At 32.0% G+C, this 26403-nt stretch overlaps 1 protein-coding gene across 1 annotated transcript in view; it reads left to right on the top strand.

Annotated features, from left to right (window-relative positions):
* arid5b (AT-rich interaction domain 5B) overlaps positions 1–26403 on the top strand; it is a 254828-nt gene that overhangs the window by 150596 nt on the left and 77829 nt on the right. Inside the window, exon 5 of the mRNA NM_001442779.1 lies at positions 21561–21676. Coding sequence (NP_001429708.1) covers positions 21561–21676 — 116 coding nt within the window. The remainder of the gene's footprint in view (positions 1–21560; positions 21677–26403) is intronic.

Genomic DNA, 26403 nt, shown 5'->3' on the forward strand with positions numbered 1-26403 from the left:
CATGTATGAATAATTCTATTTTAATTAAGATTCACTTCGTTTTTGTGTGTTTGTTTAGTGTTATATAAAAAAGAATATTTTAATTAAAAATGATAATAATTAATTAATAATAATACAATTAAAATAATATAATAATGATTAGCTAAATAAATAAATAAATAATGATTTAAAGTTTACAAATAAACAGCCATTCATTTACTAGCAGTTTCCAGACTGCACAGATCTATTCTAGAGCTCTGTTTTTCACCCTGCTTGAATTTATTCCCAGACCGCATTAAAATCCACTGCAACGTAAAGTGCTAACTATCCAATACATTAAACGTCAACACAGATGGCCAGTTCTCGGTCAAACCGCAGGCTGCATTAGTGTCTTCACTGGCGGCGAGGGACAAAAATAAATGAGATTTATGAGAAATTGGCCTGATGGTTATTATATATTGCTGGTTCAGTGTGAGTGGATGATCTCTCAGTCATAACACACGTCTAAATGAGGATCAAATCCAGCACAGTAAAGACATAGAGTACAGCCATGCTTACAGTAGTGCGTTTCTGTTTTAACACGGGAACTGCCAGAATTCTATACCTACAGTTATACTGAATAAACTGCCCCGTCATATTTACAGTCAAATGTCTGTGGTTATATTTTATGAAGTACTACTCTAAAAACTACAATATGTTTTTGTAAAAATTGTCTACGAGTTAGGGTGGCATGATAGCTTAGTGGTTAGCCCTGTCGCCTCACAGCAAGAAGGTCACTGGTTTGAGTTCCTGGCATTACTGTGTGGAGTTTGCATGTTCTCCCTGTGTTGGTGTGGGTTTTCTCCGGGTGCTCCAGGTTTCCACCACAGCCCAAAGACATGTGCTACAGGTGAATTGAATAAACTAAATTGGCCTCAGTATTAGTGTTTGTGTGAATGAGTATGTATAGGTGTTTCCCAGCACTGGGATGCTGTCACAAGGGCATCCACTGTGTAAAACATAATAGTTGGCGGTTCTTTTCGATGTGGCAACCTCTAAAATAGAGAATAAGCCAAAGAAAAATGAATGAATGAATGTGTACGAGTTGCTAGACTACCCTGAAAGTGCGTACTTTGTTTTAGCCGACAAGTAACGTTAGGTTTTTGCTGTCCGAACAGAGGTACTCATATTGAAAGGCGCAGTAAAAAGTATCAGACACTGAAATGCTTGAAATCAATTTGATCGTTATGGCCATTAAAGATAGGAATACTCAGAATAATATAATATTAATACATCAAAAGATATTATAACAAAAGTTTTGAACAAAATAAGTATAGCATGTATAGTAATTGAATAAACATCTAACTAAATTAAATTACAACTGAACAAACGCCTCCCATTTGGAATGATTATGAATGTTTTCGTTGTAGTTTTTTCAGTCAGGTGTTCCATTGCAAATATTTTTCGTAACTTTTTTATATACATACATGTTTGTTTATAGCAGTGTGAACGTGCGTAATTTGAGTCAATAATGTCTTCTGTGTTTGGTGTGAACCCAGCTACAGTATGTTGGCCAATCCGAGAGCAGAAATGTAACAAGGCGAAAAACTCCATACTTTACACAAAGTTTGAGAAAATGTTCACCCTGGACAGAGTTTTCCATAAGTTTCGGTTTCAGTCACAAAAAACTGTGTTTTTCAGTTTTTCTCCATGACTGTTGTTAGTTCTGTGCAGTTTTCGATTTTGATTTATTGTGAATTTCTATGTTTTATTTCCATTAATAAAAACATTTTTCTCACCAGTAGCTTTTAGATTCATTGGATTTACAATTTTTTTAAGGTAAGTGATTGTGAAATGTATATGGGCTGAAATTTAATTTAGGTACTACATTTAATTTGTTGTTTTAAAGTCAGCACATATAAATTGTTTGCTACCTCTCACCTTGCAAGATTTTAGTAAATCCAATTTTTTGTATATGATCATGCTCTTGACTGATGTGTTTGGCGCCACCTACAGGTGTTTCTCTAAACATCCGTAGATCAGATTTTCCGCTACAGAACGAGAGCTTATTAATAATTATTTATTTTTGCTACTTATTGTTTTATTTCAGTTCGTTTTTTCAGTGACTGTTTGTTAGTTTCGTATAGTTGGATTAGGGAGGCGAGTCGGAGCACTCAATCTGATCCCCCGGGCTCTGCGATTAGTTGGGGAAATTTTAAATTGAACTAAAACAATCCATTACAATTGGCTCAAGATTCTGAAAATAATGTTTTCTGTAGTTTTAGATTTATTTATTAATTTATTTTTGTGAATTTTTACACTTTGTTTCCCTTAGCAAAAACAAATTTTTCAGCAACAGTTTTTTTATTTGTTGGATTTACTACCTTTTTTAAGGTTAGTGACTGTTGTTAGTTTTATTTAGTTTTCAATTTTCATTTATTGTAAAGTTTCACATTTTATTTCAGTTAACTAAAACATTTTTTTCCCAATAGTTTTTAGATTAAATTAATTTACTTTTTTTAAATTTAGGTTAAAGTGTTGCAAACAATTTATATGGGCTGAATGTAAACAAATAAATTAAGTTGAGAGTTACTAAATGTAAATAGTTTGTTTAAAGTCAGCACATATAAATTGTTTGCAACCCCTTACTTTACAAGATTTTAGTAAGTCCAATAAATCATTTTTTTTTTCAGTGTAAAAAAAAGATGTTTTTGTATATGATCATGCTCTTAACTGACGTGTTTATCGCCATCTACAAGTGTTTCTTTAAACAGTCGCAGATCAGATTTTCCGCCACAGAACGAGAGCTTATTAATAATCATGTTTTTTTTACTAATTATTTTATTTCAGTTAGTTTCTCAACGGCTGTTGTTAGTTTTGTTTAGTTTTCGATGTTAGATTTTATTTCAGTTAAGAAAATGAATTTTTTTTCACCAAGAGTATTTAGTATGGTGTCATGGTAGCGCAGTGGGTAGCACGATCGTCTCACAGCAAGAAGGTCGCTGGTTCAAGTCCTAGCTGGGCCAGTTGGCATTTCTGTGTGGAGTTTGTATGTTCATAAAACATGTGCTGCATAAGTTGGCGGTTCATTCCGCTGCGCAAAACATGTGCTGGATAAGTTGGCGGTTCATTTCACAGTGGCGACCCCTGATTAATAAAAGGATTAAGCCGAAAAGAAAATGAATGAATGAGTTTTTACATCGTTTTAGTTTTCGAATACTTAAATTACCTTGGCATCCTGTTCTACACTCACCAGCCTGCCGGGGGTTTGTGCCTGGACTGACCCTATCACGAATGAATCTGCCGGCAGCTTTCAGAATGAGAATGTAGTCTCCGATTTTGATATTTTTATTCACAGGGCAGGTTGGGGTGACGATGACCCTGGGTGCTCATCTTAGTAATTGCAGAAGCTGTTTATTTTATTGAAGCACCCTCCATTTGCCCCTAAAATAGACACACACGCACACTTCTTTCACCATCTAATTTATTTTCGGGAGCCTGTTACAAAAGCATTAATGCTGAACTGTGAAGTGGGACAGTGATGAGAGAAGATTTGAGAGGTTAAAGCCATTGTCACAGCAGGGATTATGTTTTCATGAATTCAAAAGAAAAGTTTTAGTTAATCATAGACTACGTTTACATGGACATCAGTAACCAAATTATTTGCCTTAATCTGCACAAGACGATAATATGATTAAGGTGTTTACATGAGTTGCTTTTTGAATGTTCCTTTCATGATCCTGTTTCACATGTTATAGCACATAATTTAATTAACGTCATTCCATCAGCACGCTATCCACATTTACTCTGGAGTTTCATGTAATCTCAGGTGTTTCATTTTTAATTTGTCGACTTTAACAGCAGTTTGGCGCTTTCACTTTCATTCTAGAACATTTCATGCATGCCCCCATGACAAACTGAGGTATTGGATGCAACTATGAACTGTTGTTTTAATGGAATTTGGTAGCGCACGCTGAATGGGGAATAATACCTCCACATTTCACAATGCAGGTGTCTGTGGTCTTTCACTGACTTGGTAGATGGAACCACAGGGAAGTGACACACACAACTGGGGAAAGATCCAATATGCAGGTTTATTCGTTGTCGGGTTAGCAGTGGTCAAAACAGGTGCAAACGGGTATGTACAGGCAGATCCAGAATTGTAATCAAACACAGGCAAGAGGTTAGAAGGCAGGCGGCTAAACAGGAGAACAATGATAATCTAGGCTAGAGTCTAAACACGGAGATACAAGACAAGGGAAGAGCGCGTTGTAGTATTATCAACAGATAAACAAAACTCGGCAGAGGGAAAGGGTGATAGTGTGGCTTAAGCAGTGTCTTCAATCAGTCTATGACAATCCTCAGGTGATGCGAGTAATCAGTCTAGATGAGGAAGCATGTGTGAGTGTGACCGAAGTGCATGTATGAATATGTAGTCCATTAAAAGGCGGAAGTGTAGTCCATGGTTGTTGTGAGAACCAGCGATCAAAGGAGTACGATCGCTGGTTATTGTGACAGTAGGTGCAGAGAATACTGTCAAACAGACGTGTGTGAATAGACTATCATGACGCAAAATGCAGTGAAAATTCTACATGACGGTAATAGTTTAAGGCGTTTACTTGTCTGTACTGCGACTAAAATTGCCATACTCTTAATTAGATTTCTGTTTAGTTTCATTATGACTTTAATTGGATTAAACGAATCAAAACTCTCTTTTTACATGGTCGACTCTTAATCAGAGTATTGTCTTAATCGTATTGATGTCCGTGTAAACGTACTCAGTAATTTCTGCAAAGTTATGTTTTTTATAAAAACACACCTACTTGAAAAAACATATATTTAAATGTATACATGATTATACATATATTATACATATATATATACTGATTATACATATATATATAATCAGTCTATTATTTTTTATATATATATATATATATATATATAATTAAACTGTTGTGGGCGATGCAGTAGTGCAGTAGGTAGTGCTGTCGCCTCACAGCAAGAAGGTCGCTGGTTCAAGCCTCAGCTGGGTCAGTTGGCGTTTCTGTGTGGAGTTTGCATGTTCTCCCTGCATTTGTGTGGGTTTCCTCTGGGTGCTCCGGTTTCCCTCACAGTCCAAAGACATGCGGTACAGGTGAATTGGGTAGGCTAAATTGTCCGTAGTGTATGAGTGTGAATAAGTGTGTGTGGATGTTTCCCAGAGATGGGTTGCAGCTGTAAGGGCATCCGCTGTGTAAAAACCTGCTGGATAAGATGGCGGTTCATTTCCCTGTGGCGACCCCGGATTAATAAATGGACTAAGGTGAAAGGAAAATGAATGAATTTATTCTACTGTTGTCCTGCTATAATTATAATACTAATAAATAATAGTAATAATAACAACAACAGATTATATATTTTTATTATATATGTTTTATATATTTTATATCTTTAGACACAATTTATTTATTTATTTATTTATTTGTTTGTTTGTTTGTTTGTTTATTATTTAAAAGTGTGAGTAATTTAAATGTTTTGTCTTATTTGTACCTTAATAGTATTATATTTATATAATATTATATTATATATTTATAATAATATAATATAATAGTATAATATTTATTTATTTTATTAGAATTATATTTATTATTATTATTATTATTTTTATTATTATTATTATTATTATTATTATTATTATTATTATTATTATTATTATTATAACTAGATTTTCTAAATATAGGTATTTCAGACCACACAGCTCAGTGTCTATTTTTGGTTCTTTATACATCCTGTAATGCTTTGTGCTTGATATTTAATTTATAATGTCTGTAATAATACAGTGCTTCCTCTTGCCCTTTAAAAAGATACTGAGGCTGTTTCCATTAAGATATTACATGATCTAACATTATGTCATGACAGGAAGGGGTTAAAATGACTTTGTCCCTTGCTGCTGTATTGACTATTTATGTATCTTTCTTTGTGTGTCTGTGTGTGCATACAATACCTCACAGTAACACTAGAGGGCCGGTGGCTGTCAATGAAATGACTCCTCTAACATGACGAATATAAATAATTCAACACAAATCTCCAGTGCTGGCCATATTCTTACATCTGATCTTTTTTAGTAGCACAGGCTGCGTTTTTTATTGTTTAATTAGGCCACCTAGAGTGGATTTTACCTAAAATAACAGGCTGACAGAGAGGATTGACAGGAATGTGCCAAGAAAATGAAAGAGAGAGAGAGAGGGAAAATGACGTGGGTTTATTTTTAGGCAGAGATCAAATGGCATTCAGTCAGAGATTCATAACAGAAGCTGAAGCAGAGTATTAGCATATTGAGAACAGAATAAGAGGAGTGCAAACCGCTTCTGCTAATAACTTATTGTAATGAAGCAGGACAACATTTTAGATTAAGTATTGGATTCATTTAGTTTTATTTTATCGTTTGGATACATCGTTTTGAAACTCAAATATCATATGGCATAATAATCTGGCTGGTTTTAATTTATTGATAATTTTTGTTTAAATAGTTATTTTCCTAATTGATAATTTTTGTCTTAATTGTTTTTTTTTTTTTTTAATTAAACCTTGTGACTTCTAAGTGAAGCATCACTATTACTATAGAAAAATTAACCAAGGTTATTGTTGCAAACTATGTATTTTATATAGCTATTTCATTTATTTTTTATATAATCTACAACTAGTTGGCAACATAATATACACAATTTTATTTAGTGTGACCTTAAAACTAAATTAACAAACATTTAAATTAACACTATTGGCTTTTTGTGTTTTTGTGACTTTTTGGGTGTATTTATGTATTGTTTTGATGTAGGTATATTTACTTTGTTTAGCTTTGCTTTTGCTTTTCGTTTGTTTTGCTCTTATTTTTTGCGAGGGGGGGGGGTGGTTTCTGAATTTTTTTGTTTGTTTTGCTTTTTGTTTTTGGCTATTGTGGGGAGGTTCTTTTGTTTTCATTTGTTTTGAGTTTTTGATTGCTTTGGATTTTTGGAAATGTTTTTATTTTTATTTTGCTTTGCATTTCGTTTTTGATTGTTTTGCTTTAGAACTGTTTTGGGGGTTGTTTGTTTTGTTTAGTGTATTCGTTTGTTTAGATTTGCTTATGGGTTTTTGTTAGTCTTGGTATGTTTTGTTTTTGGGTATTTCGGTAAGGTTGTTTTTTGTTTTTATTTTATTTTTTGTGGTTGTTTATTTTTTTATTCAATTTTAGGTTTTTAGTTTTGCCTTGCTTTTTAGTTTTTGATTGGTTTGCTTTAGATTTTTAGAGGGGTTGTTTGTTTTGTTCAGTGTTTTTGTTTGTTTAGATTTGTTTTGTTTTTTGGGTATTTTGAGGAGATTTGCTTTTTGAGTTGGGTATATTTTGTTTGTTTTACTTTGCATTTGGTTTTTGATTGTTTTGCATAACATTTTTTAGGGGGGTTGTTTGTTTTGTTTAGTGTTTTTGTTTGTTTAGATTTGTTTTGGGGTTTTTGTTTGTTTTGATTTGTTTTGCTTTTGGGTATTTTGGGAAGGTTGTTTTGTTTTCATTTGTTTTGGGTTTTTGATTGTTTTTGGCTTTTTGTAGTTGTCTGTTTTGTTTTGATGTAGGTATATTTTGTTTATTTTGCTCTTGGTTTTTGATAGTTTTGCTAGAGAATTTCTGGAGGGGTTGTTTGTTTAGTTTGGGGTTTTGTTTGTTTAGATTTGTTAAGGGCTTTTTGTTTGTTTTGTTTTTGGCTATTTCAAAAAGTTTTTTTTCCAGTTCTTTTATTTTGTTTTTGACTTTTATTGTTTTTGGAAGTTTTGGGTTTGTTTGTTTGTTTGTTTGTTTTGGGGGGGGGGTTGCTTTGCTTGGTTTTGAGCTTCTGTTTTCTAGGGGGGTGGAGTTTGATTTGTTTTGTTTACCTTTAAGGAATCAAGCTGATGCAGCATTCTCCCACAGCTGCATGTGACATAACACCACACACTTCAGCACAATCGGCCAGATAAATAAGTAACCAACACCCCGTCCCGTCTCGTCCTCCGGCATATGCGGGTGTGTTTGTTTGCACCGCAGCTTTTAGTGATGTGATGTGACTGTAGCACTTGCTCCCTCTTGAGTTTGCATCTGACCTTGGTGTTTGCGTCATCTACGCCGCATTTCCCCCCCGTCAGGGGACGCACAGTGACATTGACTCATTGTTTGGTCCAATCTGTTTGCACTGTAAAAAAAGCCTCGCCGAAGTCACTGCTGCTGCTGATTCAGAGACTTCTGCTCAACACGCTCAGCGATTAAAAGATAGAAGTGTTGCCGTTTCAGTGGGGGATTTGTGAGCAGGCAGCATTATTTAACGAGGGCGATATTATTTATTCATCGTGTATGTTTTGCTCCTTCTGCACCTCACAGTGCCATCTGCTGTATAGAGGCGTATTAAATCACACGCAGGAATTCAATCAGGCCACGAGAGAGGAAGAATTAAAGGTGTTCACATGTGCAGCGGTTTGCGCTGACAAAACGATTGCAAGTCAGTCGTTTGCAATGAAGCTGAGAAATTAAATGTGTCTAATTTCTTAATGGCACCATATGGGTCGCAAATATAATGTATGCTGCAAACAGGTTTCCTAAAAAACATAACTCATTTCCATGTCACTTAAAAGTCATCAAGTTTGGCAGATTGTTCAGATTAGGTATACCACATCTGTTATTGACAAATATAGTGGCTGATAATATTTTTTGGATTATCAAAATACATGATATTTTGTTGGAAGGAGCTGTTTAAAGCAAAATAGTTGATATTTTGTTTTTTTTAATGGTTAAGTAGACAAAATAGCTCAACCAACATCTACATGGATATGTTTTCTACCTAAATTTTGGCACTTTATTGGGAAATAAACATATCCATTATTATTTATAAAAATAATATAACTATTAGTCAACCAATACATCAATATAATTGTCATTAACTGATAAGTTTCTATTTTTGATTTTTATGTCAAAGCTTTTGTTATTACAGCTGTTTTTAAAAGTTAAAATATTATTATATTATTATTTTTATTTACCTTTATTTTGGTAAACTTATATACACTAGTGTGTGTTTATTTATTTATGCATGAACATCCCTATGACTTTTTTTAGCTTTAAAATTTAAATATAATTGGAAAAGTTATTAGTGTAAATGTGAAATTGTATATATATATATATATATATATATATATATATATATATATATATATATATACACACACACACACACACACACACACACACACACACACATACACACACACACACACACACACACATATATATATATATATATATATATATATATATATATATATATATATATATATATATATATATATATATATATATATATATATATATACATACATACATACACACATACATACATACATACAATTAAAGTCAGAATTATTAGCCCCCCTTTGAATGTTTTATTCTTTTTTTTTAATATTAACAGAGCTAGTAAATTTTCACAGTATGTTTGATAATATTTTTTCTTCTGGAGAAAGTCTTATTTGTTTTATTTTGGCTAGAATAAAAACATTTTTTAATTTATTTAAAAACTATTTTAAAGAGGAAATTATTAGCCCCTTTAAGCTACAGTACATATTTTTTTCAGTAATCTACAGAACAAACTATCGTTTTACAATAACTTGCCTAATTACTCTAACCTGCTTAGTTAACCTAATTAACCTAGTTAAGCCTTTAAATGTCACTTTAAGCTGTATAGAAGTGTCTTGAAAAATATCTAGTCATATATTATTTACTGTCATCATGGCAAAGATATAAGAAATATAAGAAAGTTATAAGAGAGTTATTTAAACGATTATGTTTAGAAAGGTGCTAAAAAACAGATTTTTTTTATTTAATAGGGCTGCACGATATTGGGAAAGTTTGACATTGCAAAATGTAATTTTTCTGCGATATGCATTGTGATATAATACATCTATACAATTTATCAAATGGTTGAATAGCAGAACTTGGAAATATGTATAGTCACACTTTATTTTAAGGCTCACTTTCCACTACTGGTCAATGATTAACTATGACTTTTGCTTCTTCTTATTTGTTCCTTGTTAATAGATATTAATGTAGCTTAGGTATTGAGTTTGGTTTTGTAGTACCTAAAAATTTGAACCTTTTGTTAAAATATGTTGCAAAGTTTTTGATGTATAAATAACTTAATCCAATTTTTTTAAATTAAACTTTCAGTTGGTAAAATGTCTTGTGCATGAATACTTAAATCTCTCTCAGGCCTTATAAATATGCAAATGGTACAATTTCACTCTATTAAGGTTAAACTCGGCAATAATTGCACAGATCTCATGTTCTGAACTGTGACTCTTGCTCAAATTTAATTCCAGCTCAACATTGCAAATCTAAGCGATGTGACTATTGCAGATGCACACATTGCGATATCAATGCTGAAACGATATATTGTGCAGCACTAATATAGGTTAAACAACTAAATAAAACATTAAAAAAAACTATATTATTTTTAAATAAAATATTGGCATACCAACTTACAGGTTTTTACAACATAAGTCTTCATGTTTAAAATACTACAGAAATTAAGGTTTGGCCATTTAACTGTTATCATGACCGACAGAAAAGCGAATCTGTAAAAGCACTGTACTATACATGTAAAAAGAAAATCGAGCACAAAGAAAAGTAGAGACTTCTGGCTTTAACAGATCTGTCGCTCTGAGCTGGGGGATATTGATATAAATGTGTCTGTCATATATGTGCTCATATAATCCAGTTACGTGTCTGACATGCACTGGGCTTTTATGAATGGATGATGATGATGATGGACTGGCAGGATTTGGCGAAACAGCCTCTCCGTCTTCTTGCATAATTAAAGGCACAGGTTTCCTAGCAGCAGAGTTTATCAGCTGGACGCGTGCCAGAAAACACAGGACATCTGATGAGTCTGACCTTCTAGCATCACTCAGCACTCATACATGCCAAACTGAGTCAACATCATGTCAAGTCACTGGGACACCAGTATTGTTTTTATTAAGGTTTTTTATTTATTTTTATTTTTTTATGTGTTAGTAATTTTTATGTTTTTTGTCATTTTTGTATCTATTAATAGTTGTAATAATATTTATTTGTTTGTTTGTTTATTTATGTATTTATTTGTTTGTTTTTAATTAAGTAATTTATTTATTTATTTGTTTATTATACATTTATTCAATTATTTATGTATTTAAATTTATTTCTTTATTTTTATTTGTTCATTATGTATTTATTTGTTTATTTTTTTATTAATTAATTAATTCAATCATTTATTTTTTTGTTCATTGTTTAATCATTCAATTATTTATGTATTCATTTATTTATTTGTTCATTTATTTAGTTATTTATTTATTTATATTTATTTTTAAGTATGCATTTATTTTTGTTTCTATATTTATTTATTCATTAATTTGTTCATTTTTTACTAATTTATTTATTCATTCATTTGATTTTAATTTTTTTCTTTTATTTATTTACTCATTTAAAATAAAACATTTTTATATAAATAATAATAAAACAAATAAGACTGTCTCCAGTAGAAAAAATATTATTAGACATACTGTGAAAATGTCCTTGCTCTGTTAAACATAATTTGGGAAATATTTAAAAAAGAAAAAAATTCATAATAATTCTGACTTCAACTATATATATATATATATATATATATATATATATATATATATATATATATATATATATATATATATATATATATATATATATATATTATTGTACTCAAATGTTTATAATACAATAAAAAGGGTACTATTCAATAAAAAATTGTGCATAATAGTTTGAGCCGTGGAATGTGAGGTCAAATATTTTTCCCCATACTGCACCGTGTTTGTGTGTGTGTTTTGAGGAGTATAGGTCTGACTTTGAATAAGACTCTCAGATACAGTTCATTTAATTTGGCTTCCTCTGAAAAATTCCATCCACAACCAATGTCTCAGGCCAAAACTCTAGAGAGCCGGCAGATATGCTTCAAACGTATTTGCTCAAAGGAGAAGAAAGAGAGAAAAAAAGCAGCGACCACAGGAATGCACAAGCAGATATTTGATCTGCGGGAGACCCCATAGAGCTCTGTAATGACTTTGGAAGAAGGTATAGAGAAGCCCTGCGTGCCTTCAAAAGCTCCGGCCACCCTTCAGGCCCCAGCGCCACGCTAAATGACCTGTTACAATCCACACTGGGAAAGTGCACAGATTACTGGAAACAAAAAGCGGCAGAGTTGCGGTAATGAGCTTTTGATGTTTGTGACAATGTGAGCCGTTGGGGGGGAAACAAGAAAAAGAAGATATATAAAGAAGATGTCAACTGTTTATGTCGATAATTAAAACATTGGTTTACTGTACAGTGACTCAACTTTAAGTCCTTTTTCTTGTTTAAAGGGGACATGTCGTGAAAATGTGAGTTTTTTGTTCATGTTTAGGTGCTATAAACAAATTTATGGTGCACATACCAACCCGGGAATCTCGAATAGTGACAATCTAGTAACTTTGTTTTGGTGAGTCTTTTGGAAAACTTGATGGATTATATACTTTTTAATTAGCAGCCTTAGCCATATGTTTTTCTACTTGGCAGTTATGTGTTGGGAGAAGGAAGAAAAAAGAATAGGAGTAGAAAGAAAAAAAAAGAAAATAAACAAAACAAGCTCCTTGAAATAGCCAATCAATCAATCAATCAATCAATCAATCAATCAATCAATAAATAAATAAATAAATAAATAAATACAATAAAACTAACAAAAACCATAAACAAATCTAAAAAAAACATTCAAAGTAATTCTAAAGCAAAACAAATGAAACCAAAAGCAAACACAAATGAAATATACCTAAAACCTCAAAACAACCTCCCAGAAATAGCCAAAAACAAGGCAAATCACCAAAAAACCCTGAACAAATCTAAACAGACAAAAACAAACAACCACCCATAGAAATTCTAAAGCAAAACAATTAAAACCAAAAGCAAACAAAATATACCTAAAATCCCAAAACAACCTCCCAGAAATAGCCAAAAACAAAGCAAAAACCCTGAGCGAATCTAAACAAAACCACAAAACAAAACAAACTACAAGCCCAAAACATTCCAAAACAAACGCAAAAAAGCAACACAAAACAAAATATACCAAAAATAAAACAAAACAAACAACCCCAAACAGGCCAAAACAAAGAAAAATCCCAAACAAACCAACACTAAGTAAACTCAAATCAAAATGAACAAAATAAAATATACTTACCAATGCCAAGAAATCTTTAAAGTTCAACTTACTTAGTTTTAATTTAATTGTTTGTTAATGTAGTTTTAAGGTTACACTGAATAAAATTGTTTATATTATTTTGCCAACCAGGTGAATATTTTTTTGCCAACCAGTTGAAAAAGTAAAAAATTTTTTTAATGAATGTCTTTCTTATTAAATTAATAAATAAAACAAATACGGCCAATTTAGTTAATCCAATTCACCTAATCAATGCCAACACGGTCATAAAAACATAGGTTACTAAAACAATCTTGGTTATTTAATTTAGTAATGATGATGTTTGCCTCAGAAATCACAACGTTTAAGTAAAGCAAAAAGCTATTTAGACAAAAATAATCAGTTAAAAAAACTATTTAGAGGAAAAAATTTATAAAATATAACCAGCCAGACTATTATGCCACATGATATTTTAGTTTTACCAATACTATGCTGTTTATACTCTGTCTTCTTCAGGAAAGCGGCAGCTCATTAGCATTTAAAGAGACATGCGCAAAAAAAGTGTTTTTGCTTGCACTCAAACAGAGGCGATTTTGACCAGCCATAATAAATAGTCTGTGACATATTTTAAGCTGAGATCCTTATTGACAGGTTTTGGAGACATCAAAGATTTGTTTTAGCATTTTGTTTCATTTGATGAAAAAGACATAGTATGTACCCTTTTAAGCATTTCCTTGTTGGTTTGTTAAATGTGGTGTAATTGGTATAAGTTCACTCTCAGTGTACTCATTGACTGAGCTTCTGATTCTGACTACAAACTCTACCATTCTTCTCCTGGCTAAGTAGGAACACTTAGCAGCCAGTTATCTCACAATGGGCAAATATTGGCAGATTCTTGGGCCTGGCTGATATATCAGCCAATCTAGTCCCCATATTGTGTGCAAGAAGGAGAGAAAGAGAGAGACAAACTAGAGTTGTTATGTCTCATCAACAGACTCAGATGGAATCAGGGTTTTGAGAAAGATGGAAATAAATGACATTATGCAGAATAATCTTGCAAGATTGCATTTTTTAAACTGTGTTTTGAATCATAAAGGATTCATGTTTTAATTAGAGCTGAGAATGTTTTGCTGATGCGTTATATCACTCCCATCAGGTGAAGTTTTTTTTCCCTCTCCGCTGTCGCCACTGCCTCGCATGGTTCAGGATTGGTAGAGCTACGCATCGATGAATTGGCTCTTCAGTGTTTGAACTCTCAGTAATGATTAAATCACACTGAACTGAGCTAAACTGAACTGAACTTAAACACTAAAAACTGAACTACACTGTCCCAGTTACTGAACCACACTGTTCCAGTTACTATGACCATTTATGTGAAGCTGCTTTGACACAATCTACATTGTAAAAGCGCTATACAAATAAAGCTGAATTGAATTGAATTGAATATATGTTTTTTTATTTATTTAATTATTTGTTTCATTTTAATTAATTAATCTACACCTTAAAATAGTTTCAGATCTTAGAAAAAGTAATCTTGAGCACCACATCAGCATTATTTTTAAATAAATTACATAATTTTTTTATATATATATATCGATGCATTATTATTATTATTATTATTATTATTATTATTATTATTATTATTATTATTATTATTATTATTATTATTATTGCATTTTGATGATAAAACAATGGAAAAGTGCCAAACCATCTTATTAGAATGAGCTTGGAATAAACAGAATTTTAAATAAATATTCAAATAGAAAAAAATTGAGTAGGTAGTGCTGTCGCCTCACAGCAAGAAGGTCGCTGGTTCGAGCCTCAGCTCAGTTGACGTTTCTGTGTGGAGCATGTTCTCCCTGCATTTGCGTGGGTTTCCCCCTCAGTCCAAAGACATGCAGTACAGGTGAATTGGGTAGGCTAAATTGTCCGTAGTGTATGAGTGTGTGTGTGAATGAGTGTGTGTGGATGTTTCCCAGAGATGGGTTGCGGCTGGAAGGGCGTCCACTGCGTAAAAACGTGCTGGAAAAGTTGGCGGTTCATTCTGCTGTGGCGAGCCCGGATTAATAAAGGGACTAAGCCGACAAGAAAATGAATGAATAAATGAGCAATCCAGTATGATTTCTGCAATAAATTAGTAGAAAGAAAGAAAGAAAGAAAGAAAGAAAGAAAGAAAGAAAGAAAGAAAGAAAGAAAGAAAGAAAGAAAGAAAGAAAGAAAGAAAAGAACGGCTTTTAAAATGGTAACATTTGTCTTTTGGTTCAAAATAAAATATAGCTTTGGTTTACATTTTTATAATATATTAGTAATCAAAACAAGAAAAGAAAAGAAAGAAAGAATGAAAGAAAGAAAGAAAGAAGGAATAAAAGAAAGAAAGGAAGAAATTATTGTTGTAAATTATAACATTTATTTATTTTTTTTATCTTGCAGACTTCCTTCAAAAACATCAACAAATACAAAATAGTCAATAAGAAATAGTGAACCCCAAATATTTGAGTGGTTGTGTGTTATTAGCAGAGTTCCACAGTAACGCGTCACTGTATTTTAATGACATTTTTGGGGAACGCAGTAATGTAACGAATTACATTTTAAATTTGTGTCATTTGATTACAGTTACTTAAGTCAATGTAATTGATGTAATGTAATTATTTTTCGCATTTTCCAGGCGCACCCACTTGAAAGCCGCAAGTCACGTGGCAAGAACTGACCGATCAGGTTCATATACTATGATTGAAATATGCACATTTTGGTAGACTAATTATCTCAGACAAACACAGAACATGCAAACACTGCAGTGCTTTTTCATACTATGGTTACCGGTATCCAGTTCTCTGCTGAATGTCTTTAGAAAAGCATGGCAAACAGGTTTGGAACAAGTAAGAATTGTAAGTTTTGGGCCACTATCTCTTAAGCTCTTTTAAATATGTCAATCTGCTGTCATCAACCCATTGCAAGGTTTTTCAGTGAATATTAAATTACTGAAAGAGCTGCAGTTTATTTTGTATTTGTATAGATTTTATATGTTTTTAAAAGTAACTTCAAAGCAAAGTAATAAGTAATCTGATTACTTTTTACATTAAGTAATTAGTAATGTAATCAAGTTTCAATTGTCCATTAGTAGTCAGTAATCTGTAATCTATTACTTTATTAAAGTACTTACCCAACACTGGTTATAACTAATTCAATAAACAAATACAAGACTACATGCATTTATAATACGGAAACCTGGGGGGGAAAGAATGGCGTGCTCAATATTTGCGAGCTCAATGCAGGATAACAGGCGTGAAGTAAAGGATCTAATGTACTCCGGCAATCATGAGTAACACATTACTCACATGGCTGGAATTCAAATGATTGTGATGTGGGGTGGAAGCTTAAAGGGGAAAAGAATTGGCGAATGGCAATCCGGTTCGAGTGAATTAGTCTGAGGAACAAAGGAAAAGTGACATTTAAGAGAGAAGCGGCCTCGTTTCCTCAATAAACGTAAGCCTTTCCTCTGCTGAGCCCACGGATGCCTGCGCAAATGTGTTTGTCATGGCCACAGCAGCCAAGTAAACAACCTGCCTGTTGCCAGGGTGACAAAAAGGCTTCTTACATAAATGTTTATTTATGAACAAATGGACTCATTTGATGCTCCGTTTCTCTGACCCCGCTGCAGCAGGCGCCAAATCTGATGGAGGAAAGAAAGGCGGCATGTTGAGAGGAATAAAAAAACAGAGGAATAAATGAGCTCTTTTGTGGCTGATTTGTTATTTGTTGTGTTAGAATTGATGTGCTGTAGTCTTCTGGTTATGTATAAAGTACGCTATAAAAGAAATCTATAAAATTTACGGTAAAAAAAAAAGCTGCAACTTTATCGTTAAAAATATGGTAATGACGTAATTTTTTAATTTTACGGTATTTTTTTAACATCTCCTTATTAGTCGTTTTAATTTCATTTTAATGATCACACAATGGAAAACAGCGTTGTATTTAGCAATAAATCTTCACATTAGAATGATTTATGTATTCAGTTGCATTTTAATATATATTAACATATTAAATAGATTTAAATATGTTTAATGTTTGATGATATTATTGTTTTTACAACTTTTCTTTTGGTCATGTATAATCTAAGCTATAAAAAATCCATAAAATTTACGATAAAAAACAGCCACAATCTTACCGTTAAAATACTGTGTATATTTAGCAATAAATTGTCACATTATAATGATTTATGTCAGGGGTCACCAATCACGGTCCTGGAGGGCCGGTGTCCCTGCAGGGTTTAGCTCCAACTTGCCTCAACACACCTGCCTGGGTGTTTCAAGTATACCTAGTAAGAGCTTGATTGGCTTGTTCAGGTGTGTTTGATTAGGGTTGGAGCTAAAACCTGCAGGACACTGGCCCTCCAGGAACAGGTTTGGTGACCACTGATTTATGTATTCAGTTACATGTTAATACATTAGAAATATTATATATTTTTAATATTTTATGATATTATTGTTTTTACAACTTCTCTTTTGGTTATGTATTAAGTACACTATAAAAAATCCATAAAATTTTATGTAAAAAAAGCTGCAATTTTACCATAAAAATACTGTAAGAACAATTTTTCTAAATTTTGTGTTATTTTTTATAACATCACCTTATTGGTCACTTTTAATTTCATTTTAATGATCACACAATGGAAAACAGCATTATATTTAGCGATAAATCTTCACATTAGAATGATTTATGTATTCAGTTACATGTTAATAACCATCACAAATATTAATATTTCATAATATAATACTTTTTACAACTTCTCTTTTGGTTATGTATAAAATACACTTTTAAAAATCCATAAAATTTACGATAAAAATGCCACAATTTTACCTATAAAATACTTTAAAAACAATATTTCTAAATTTTATGTTATTTTTTTATAAAATCACCTTATTGGTCGCTTTTAATTTCATTTTAATGCTCACACAATGGAACCAGCATTATATTAAGCAATAAATCTTCACATTATTGTGATTTATGTGTTCAGCTACATGTTAAAATACATAAAAATATGTATATTTTTTACATTTCATAATATTATTGTTTTTATAACATCTCTTTTGGTTACATATAAAGTACACTATTAAAAAAACTACGGTAAAAAAGTCACAATTTTACCATAAAAATACTGTAAGAACAATATTTCTAAATTTTATGTTATTTTTTATAACATCACCTTATTGGTCGCTTTTAATTTCATTTTGATGATCACACAATAGAAAACAGAATTATATTTAGCATTAAATTAACACACTAGAATGATTTATGTATTCAGTTACATGTTAATAACCATCACAAATATTAATATTTCATAATATTATACTTTTTACAACTTCTCTTTTGGTTATGTATAAAGTACACTTTTAAAAATCCATACAATTTATGATAAAAATGCCACAATTTTACCTATAAAATACTTTAAAAACAATATTTCTAAATTTTATGTTATTTTTTTTATAAAATCACCTTATTGGTCGCTTTTAATTTCATTTTGATGATCACACAATAGAAAACTTATATATATTTATTTATTATATATTTATATTTATATATTTATTTATTTATATATATATATAACTTATATATATTATATATATATATATATATATATATATATATATATATATATATATATATATATATATATATATATATATATATATATATATATATATATATATATATATTTAGCAATAAATCAACACACTAGAATGATTTATGTATTCAGTTACATTTTTTTAAAGGCTTTTGAGTCAGTGTCTTTCTTTCTTTTTTGGTATTGAAATTATAGAAATTAATACTTTTATTTAGAAAGGATTTTAAATAAATCCAAGTCCCCAATAAAGAAATTTATTCATCAAAGAAAGCTGAAAAATTCTTCTTAGCTGCTTTAAGCAAAGTAATAATAATAAAAAATTCTGAATATTGGAATGCCTTTGAAAGGTTATTTATGCAACCATAGACATGTTAAGTGTGAAGAGCTTAAAGCCATAAAAAAAAAAAAATAAAAACTGATCTTCAAAAATCAGTGGCAAATTGAAGCCTTTAGGATTAAATAAAACAAATGATCAAATACTGACCGAATTTTACATTTTTTTTTACATTTTGGGGTTTAATTTTATTCCCCAATAATCGCTGTTATGTTAAACGGCAATCTCGATGTATTAAGCATTTCATTCATTGGGCCTTCAGGTTACGTTTGAGTTTTCCAGTGCTTGACACATCCTGTCATGCCGAGAATTGCTTTACCATTACCACGGTGTGTTATCCAGCAGTCCTGCTCGGAGCTATGATATGATGATGAAAATGATTCGGAGATGATCAAGAACGCCTGTAAGAGTGATAGACAGCATTTTGACCTTGTCTCAGGATAATTAAGTCCTGAGTGCCATTCAGTGTTAAAAAAAAGTATCCTGGATAAAGGAGGATGATGTATCATTTAAAGCAATGCAAGTCAGCGGAATGCACTTTGTCAAGCAGCCAATTGGTAGAATGTGAGCTGAAGTGTGTCTGTACTGGTTTTAGTGGTTTACAAGGACAGAGATTACAACATTGAGTTGGTTTTTGAGGACGTGCCTTATGTCCTAGTAATTCAAAATGCAAAATTTTACATGGACATCAGTATTCTAAGTATTTGCCTTAATCTGAATACAACAATAATACAATTAGGATGTTTACATGAGTAGCTTTCTGAATGTTCCTTTCATGTTCCTGTTTTACATGTTATAGTATAGTTCGATTAACGTCACTACGTCACCACTTGACACTAGTTTCCTCCGGCGTTTTACACAACATCTGTTTGTGTTCGTCATGGCCCCATATGTGATTTTGGCCTTTTCGTTTTTTAATTTCGTGACAAGTTCAAGTACAAATTCTTAAGCAACTGGCCACCTCTGCAGTTAGATACTATTGGGTTTCATTCACTAACTTTTCATTCGATAAACACAGAGGGACTCGATAAGGCATCGTCATTGTTTCCTGCTCGCACCAAAATCCGCTCTCTTGCTTAAAGCCATTGTCATTTGTTTGTTGTCAAACGACTGACAACTGCCGTGCAGGTGTCCCGTTAACATGCCTGTGCTATATGACAGCTGTTTAAGTCCTGGTGTATGAGATTTAAGGTTGCGCGACTCGCATTGACTGATGGAAATCCAATCCACCTTCTTACACGAGAACACAGATCCAATTCATATCGGATAAATTTCCAAATATGAACAAGGTCTGAATCAGATTTGAGTAAATCGGAATCCATGTGATTTGTTTCTTGCTTACACGTACATGGACCATATCCGATCTGTGCCACTTATGAGAAAAAAAAAACGGAATTGAGTCACTTGAACAGTCTAGTATAAATGCGGCCTACATGTCTCCACTGCACTTCAGTAATGCGATAAATAGGAATACTCCACATCTCTTAATTTGACTTCGGGTTAGTTTGATTATGACTTTAGTTCCTTTAGGGCAATTAAAAACATGGTAGTTAACATTGCAGTGTTGTAGTGCATTAAGCAGATGTCAGTGGTGTTTATTGCAACTCAGGCTCATTCTGGAAACGTAGCCCCGCGACGTTTCTGGAGACCGCGATTTACGTGGCCGGAGGTACGGAGGGACGACCGGGATCGAGTCCGGGGAAGAGCGGTTCCAGAAATCAGGTAAGATGAAAAACAGAATCCAAAAAATAAGGGCGAGAACGCGGCGAGATCCGAAAACGTGGTCAAAATCAAAGACAAGGGCTTTTGCTTTTTTTTGTTCTGGACAGCTTTTCGGACGGACGGTCGCTTCACAGCGGCCTCCGGCGGCTTTTCACGTGAGAACAGTGTGGGTACGAACGGCGCGCGCTCCCAAGAGGCGTTCGAGATGCGAAAAAGCGCGCACAGCGGCCTCTCGCGGATCCGCGAAAACATAAACTGCTCGAATATGTACCTCCCGGGATGTATTTCACGGTCTGCAGAAAAGTCCGCGGGGCTACGTTTCCACAATGAGCCCGGGTTGGTTTATTAACCCTATTCTGCAATGTGAAACTGCACTAGTTTTTGCGATTGTTTTTGAACTTTCAATTCAGTTGCCTTTATAGTATGGGAGAAATGACTATGAATAATAATCTGCAGAAAACGGTCAAACTACTTGCTCTACAAACAAGCATATTCATGACTATACATACAAAGTAGAATAACACAATAAGGAAATATCACTTTGCAACAGCAAGCAGCGTAACACACTGTTTTTACAGTCTAGAAATCAATGAAAGTGAATGAGACCGGAAGCCTCTAGCCAAAAAGATTCTAATGGCTGCGTCAGACTGTACGTGAGGAGTAAGGTCAATAGGCTGTCAGTAAATGTCTGTAACTGGTCTTCTTCTGTCCACAGCACCCAATCTGAAGGGTCGACCCCGGAAGAAGAAGCTCTCCATCTCTCAGCGCAGAGACTCACAGAGCGGCGGTGCCAGAGAGAGCAACGGTGTGGAGGGCAAGACTCTTGTCAAGGTACAGTTAGACTGGAAGAACGCATTAAACACAATTCTGGATTATACAGGGAAATGCACTGGGGGAAAATGATATATAATGCCAGAAGCAGACTTTCGACTGCCATCATGAGGTCTGTTTTTTTTTTTTTCCGGAAGGATGACAAGAAGAGACAAGAATTTCCTGGAATGCGCACACACACACACACACACACACTGATCTGTAGAAACTATCCAGATCAGCAAGTCATGGAATGGCTAGTATTATAAATATTTATTATTGTGGCTCAAATATATATATATAGAAAAATGGAAAGCACACACACACACACACACCCTACCGCACATAAAAATTTTGTGTGAAATACACAATTTTTAATTACAGAATAATAAAAACACTATAAAACACTATAACAAGAAATTGATATATATATATATATATATATATATATATATATATATATATATATATATATATATATATATATCTGTAATTATATTATTATACTGTATGATATTATTTTATCAATTAATGTTGTACATTTTCTAGATTAACTTAATAAAATAAGCTAATTTCTGATATAAAAGTGTGTTGTTAATTATAATATTTAGATTTAATTGTTGTAAAAATATATATAATTATATAATTAGATTGTATTATTTATCAATTTATCAAACATTTTCTGATATAAATGTTTATTGTCATTTATAATAATCTCTATTGGATTGAGGTCTGGTGACTGTGGAGGCCAGTTGAGTACAGTGTACTCATTGTCATGTTCAAGAAACCAGTCTGAGATGATTCATGCTTTATTAAAAGGGAGCGTTATCCTGCTGGAAGTAACCATCAGAAGATGAGTATACTGTGGTCATAAAGAGATGGACATGGTCAGCAACAATACTTAGGTTGGCTGTGGCATTGACAAGATGCTCAATTGGTACTAATGGGCCAAAGTGTGCCAAGAAAATATCCCCCACTCCATTACACCACCAGCAGCAGCCTGAACCGTTGATACAAGGCACTCAGGATGGATCCAAGCTTTTATGTTGTTGATGCCAAATTCTGACCCTACCAACCGAATGTCTCAGCAGAAATCGATACTCATCAGACCAGGCAACATTTTTCCAATTTTCTATTGTCCAATTTTGGTGAGCCTGCGAATTGTAGCTTCAGTTTTCTGTTCTTGGCTGATAGGAGTGTCACCCAGTGTGGTCTTCTGCTGCTGTAGCCCATCCACAACAAATTGTCTGATATAAAAGTTATATAAATTAGTAAAATATATGTTCATATACTGTTTTAGTAGTTTTAGTAGAAAAACAGGATGCTTGATTTATTTGAAACTTTACACAACTACCTATATAAATTTATATATCAAATACTCCATTAGATTATCTCTGCAGATCATTTCAAAGTAACATTCATTCATTCATTCATTCCTTCATTCATTTTTCTTGTCGGCTTAGTCCCTTTATTAATCCGGGGTCGCCACAGTGGAATGAACCGCCAACTTATCCAGCAGGTTTTTACACAATGGATGCGCTTCCAGCCGCAACCCATCTCTGGGAAAAGTAACATTATATTTAAATTTTATACAATACTGATACTGAGTTTTAGTTAGTCTCCATATCAGTCCATCAGTCTGAAGTGTTTCCCTCCTCTTCCTCTTGTTTTGACCTTCAGTGTTTCTGTTCTTCAGATTCCTATGTTTGACTAATGGTCTAGCAATTGTTTTTCCTCTTGTTATTTTATCAACCTCTGGCCTCGCATGTCATTTCCTGTCCATTCTTTTCCTAGCATGAGGGCAGTGTTTTATGATTTTTTTCTGGTCAGGATGAATATTTGTACAGCAGAACAGCAGCTAATTCACTCCAGCTTTGTTGAGAACCTTCAAAACATGTGGTGATCTGAATCGGATTGGCCTTAATGTCTTAATTTATTTATTTTTGTTGGCACTGCTATTTAAAAAGAGTTACAAAAAGATACAAAAAGATAGTTTGCTGGTAGATTTATTACATTAAGAATTGCCTATTTTATTTTTTTTTACTGAATTGTGAGTTTTCTGTCATGTATAAATATGCAAATGAGGCTGAATTTAGTTTGCATGCACTAATAAATAACTTTTATTGAATTTAATGAATTTTACATACATTTCTAATGTAATTAACATTGATGAACATTGAACATATGAACATTGGATAAATTTGGTTTTTTTTTTTAAAAAAGTTGGCTTCATTTGATTATTTTTATTCTATTTTATTCTATTTTCATTTTATTTATTTAAAATGAATTTAAAATATAAATGTATATTTTATTTATTTATATGTATATATTTGATAACTTTTATTCTATTCTTATTTCTGCATATTCTATTTTATTCTAAAATTAATTCAAAATATGTATTAATTAACATGCACCAATGAATAAGTTTTGATTATTAATTTAATTAACTTTACATACATTTCTACTGTAATTAATATGAACATTAGATGAATTTAAGTTCAAAACTCTTGCATTTTTTAAGCAGTTGGTTTTATTTTATTAATATTATTGTATTTTTATTTCCATCTATTCTGTTTTACTTTAGAATTAATTTCATATAAGAATTAACATGCACTAATTAATAACTAAATAATAGTTATTTAATTCATTTTACATACATGTTTACTACAATTAATATAAACATTAGATAAAATTAAGTTCAAAATTCCTGCTTTTTTAAACTGTTGGTTTGATTGAATTAGTTTTATTTTATTTTATTCTAAAATTAATTTCAAATATATATTCTTTAACATGCACAAATACGTTTACAGACAATTCTATTGTAATTAATATGATTATTAGATAAATTTAAGTAAAAAAAATCTAGCTTTTTTAATATGCGTTTTATTTAGTTCTTTTTATTCCATTTTATTTCTATCTGTTCTGTTTATTCTAAAATTAATTAACAATAAAGATTTATTAACATGCACTAATGAATAACATTTAATTAATAAATTTATTAACTTTACATAAATTTCTACTGCAATTAATATTAACATTGGTTGAATTTAAGTTCAAAATTCTTGCTTTTTTTAACAGTTTGGTTCATTTAATTATTTTTATTTCTATCTATTCTATTTTATTCTAAAGTTTGTTTTAAAATATGTATTAATTATCATGCACTAATAAATAACTTTAAATTTAAAGACTTTTAATACATTTCTACTATAATTAATATGAATATTGGATGAATTTAAGTTCAAAGTCCTTTCTTTTTGTAAACATTTCATTATTTGTATTCTATTTGAATAAATTAATAATTTAATAATTAACGTAAAATATATATTTTTAATTAATACTAACATTTAATATTAATAAATATCAACATTTACAGAATATATTTAAATGATTTTACAAAAGAGAGTTTTGTAATTTTAGCATTTCAGAAAATACTGCAAAAAGCCAGGAAAAATAAAATAAAATCTAGAATAAAATGTTTTATGTAATCAGGCAAATTATGCATGGACACATCCCTCTTTAAATCTTCAGAATAAGCAGTTATGGACAATTATACACAGAAAAAAAGAAACTCTTTTGACAAAATAAGCTTTAAAAATAAATATAGAAATTTGTGTATGTGTGTGAACTCAAGTGTGTATGGGTGTTTTCCAGTACTGGGTTGCTGCTGGAAGGGCTTCCGCTCTGTCAAACATACACTCAAAGAAATATTTATTTTTGCTTGTTCAAACTACTTATTTAAAATAAGCTCAATAAACGCAATTCTTGAGATTTCATTGGGACAGCTTAATGCTTTTATGTCCAATCCACATAGTGTTAAGTTATCTTAATCGATTTGTGTTGGGACAACATGAATGAATTGTGATATTGGATAAGTTGGCGGTTCAACTCGCTGTGGCGACCTCTGATAAATAAAAGGAAAATTAATGAAGGAATTTAAATCTACAGAAAATATTATAAGGTGTGATAAAAGTACCACCTAATATGTGAAGAGGATTTCAATTCAGAGAGTTGTGATTCTCTATTCAACACCATTGGGGTCTAAATCTTTGAAATAGAATAGACCTCATATAATAAATGTAAAAGAAATGTATTAAAAACAAAGGCTTTTGTTCTGTAATGACTCCCATATGTTAGCGAGCACGTATATACTTAAAAAAAAAAACATGTTGTACTGCTTCTAGGGAGTTTTTAATTGATGTCAACATAACCTAATGCTTCAGAATTTCATTCTTTGTATTGGTTCACATATTTCGCCGGCCTTGATAACTCGTTTTGGAAAATAAATGCTCTTGATTATCGGGAACAGATGGCTAAACAGACGTGTGTGGGCCAGCGATGACTGCAGTGTGTGACAGCGTGACACTGTAAAACTGACTCCAGAACAGCTCTTAGACGCTCAATCCTGGGTCAGAACATCTATTTTAAGTGTCCGAGAGCTCGCAGTGGTGTTCAGGAGATTCACAGTATCTATTTTTACGCCACATCATTTCTAACTGAACTGAAAACAAATCAGTATGTAAACCAGCTGCTGGGTTACACGACAGTGTTTTATCGGTTTGTGTATTTGTTTGTATTTTCGTTAGTTTTTTCATTGTTGTTTAAAGATTGACAGGAGTAAAGAATAAATAAATAAATAAATAAATAAAATAAATAATCTATAAACAGTTGAAGTCAGAATTATTAGCCCCCCTGTTTACTTTTTCCCCAATTTCTGTTTAACAGAGAGCAGATTTTTTCAACACATTTCT

This window comes from Danio rerio, chromosome 12, assembly GCF_052040795.2.
Source record: "Danio rerio strain M-AB ecotype USA chromosome 12, GRCz13ab, whole genome shotgun sequence".
Classification (NCBI taxonomy): Eukaryota; Metazoa; Chordata; class Actinopteri; order Cypriniformes; family Danionidae; genus Danio; species Danio rerio.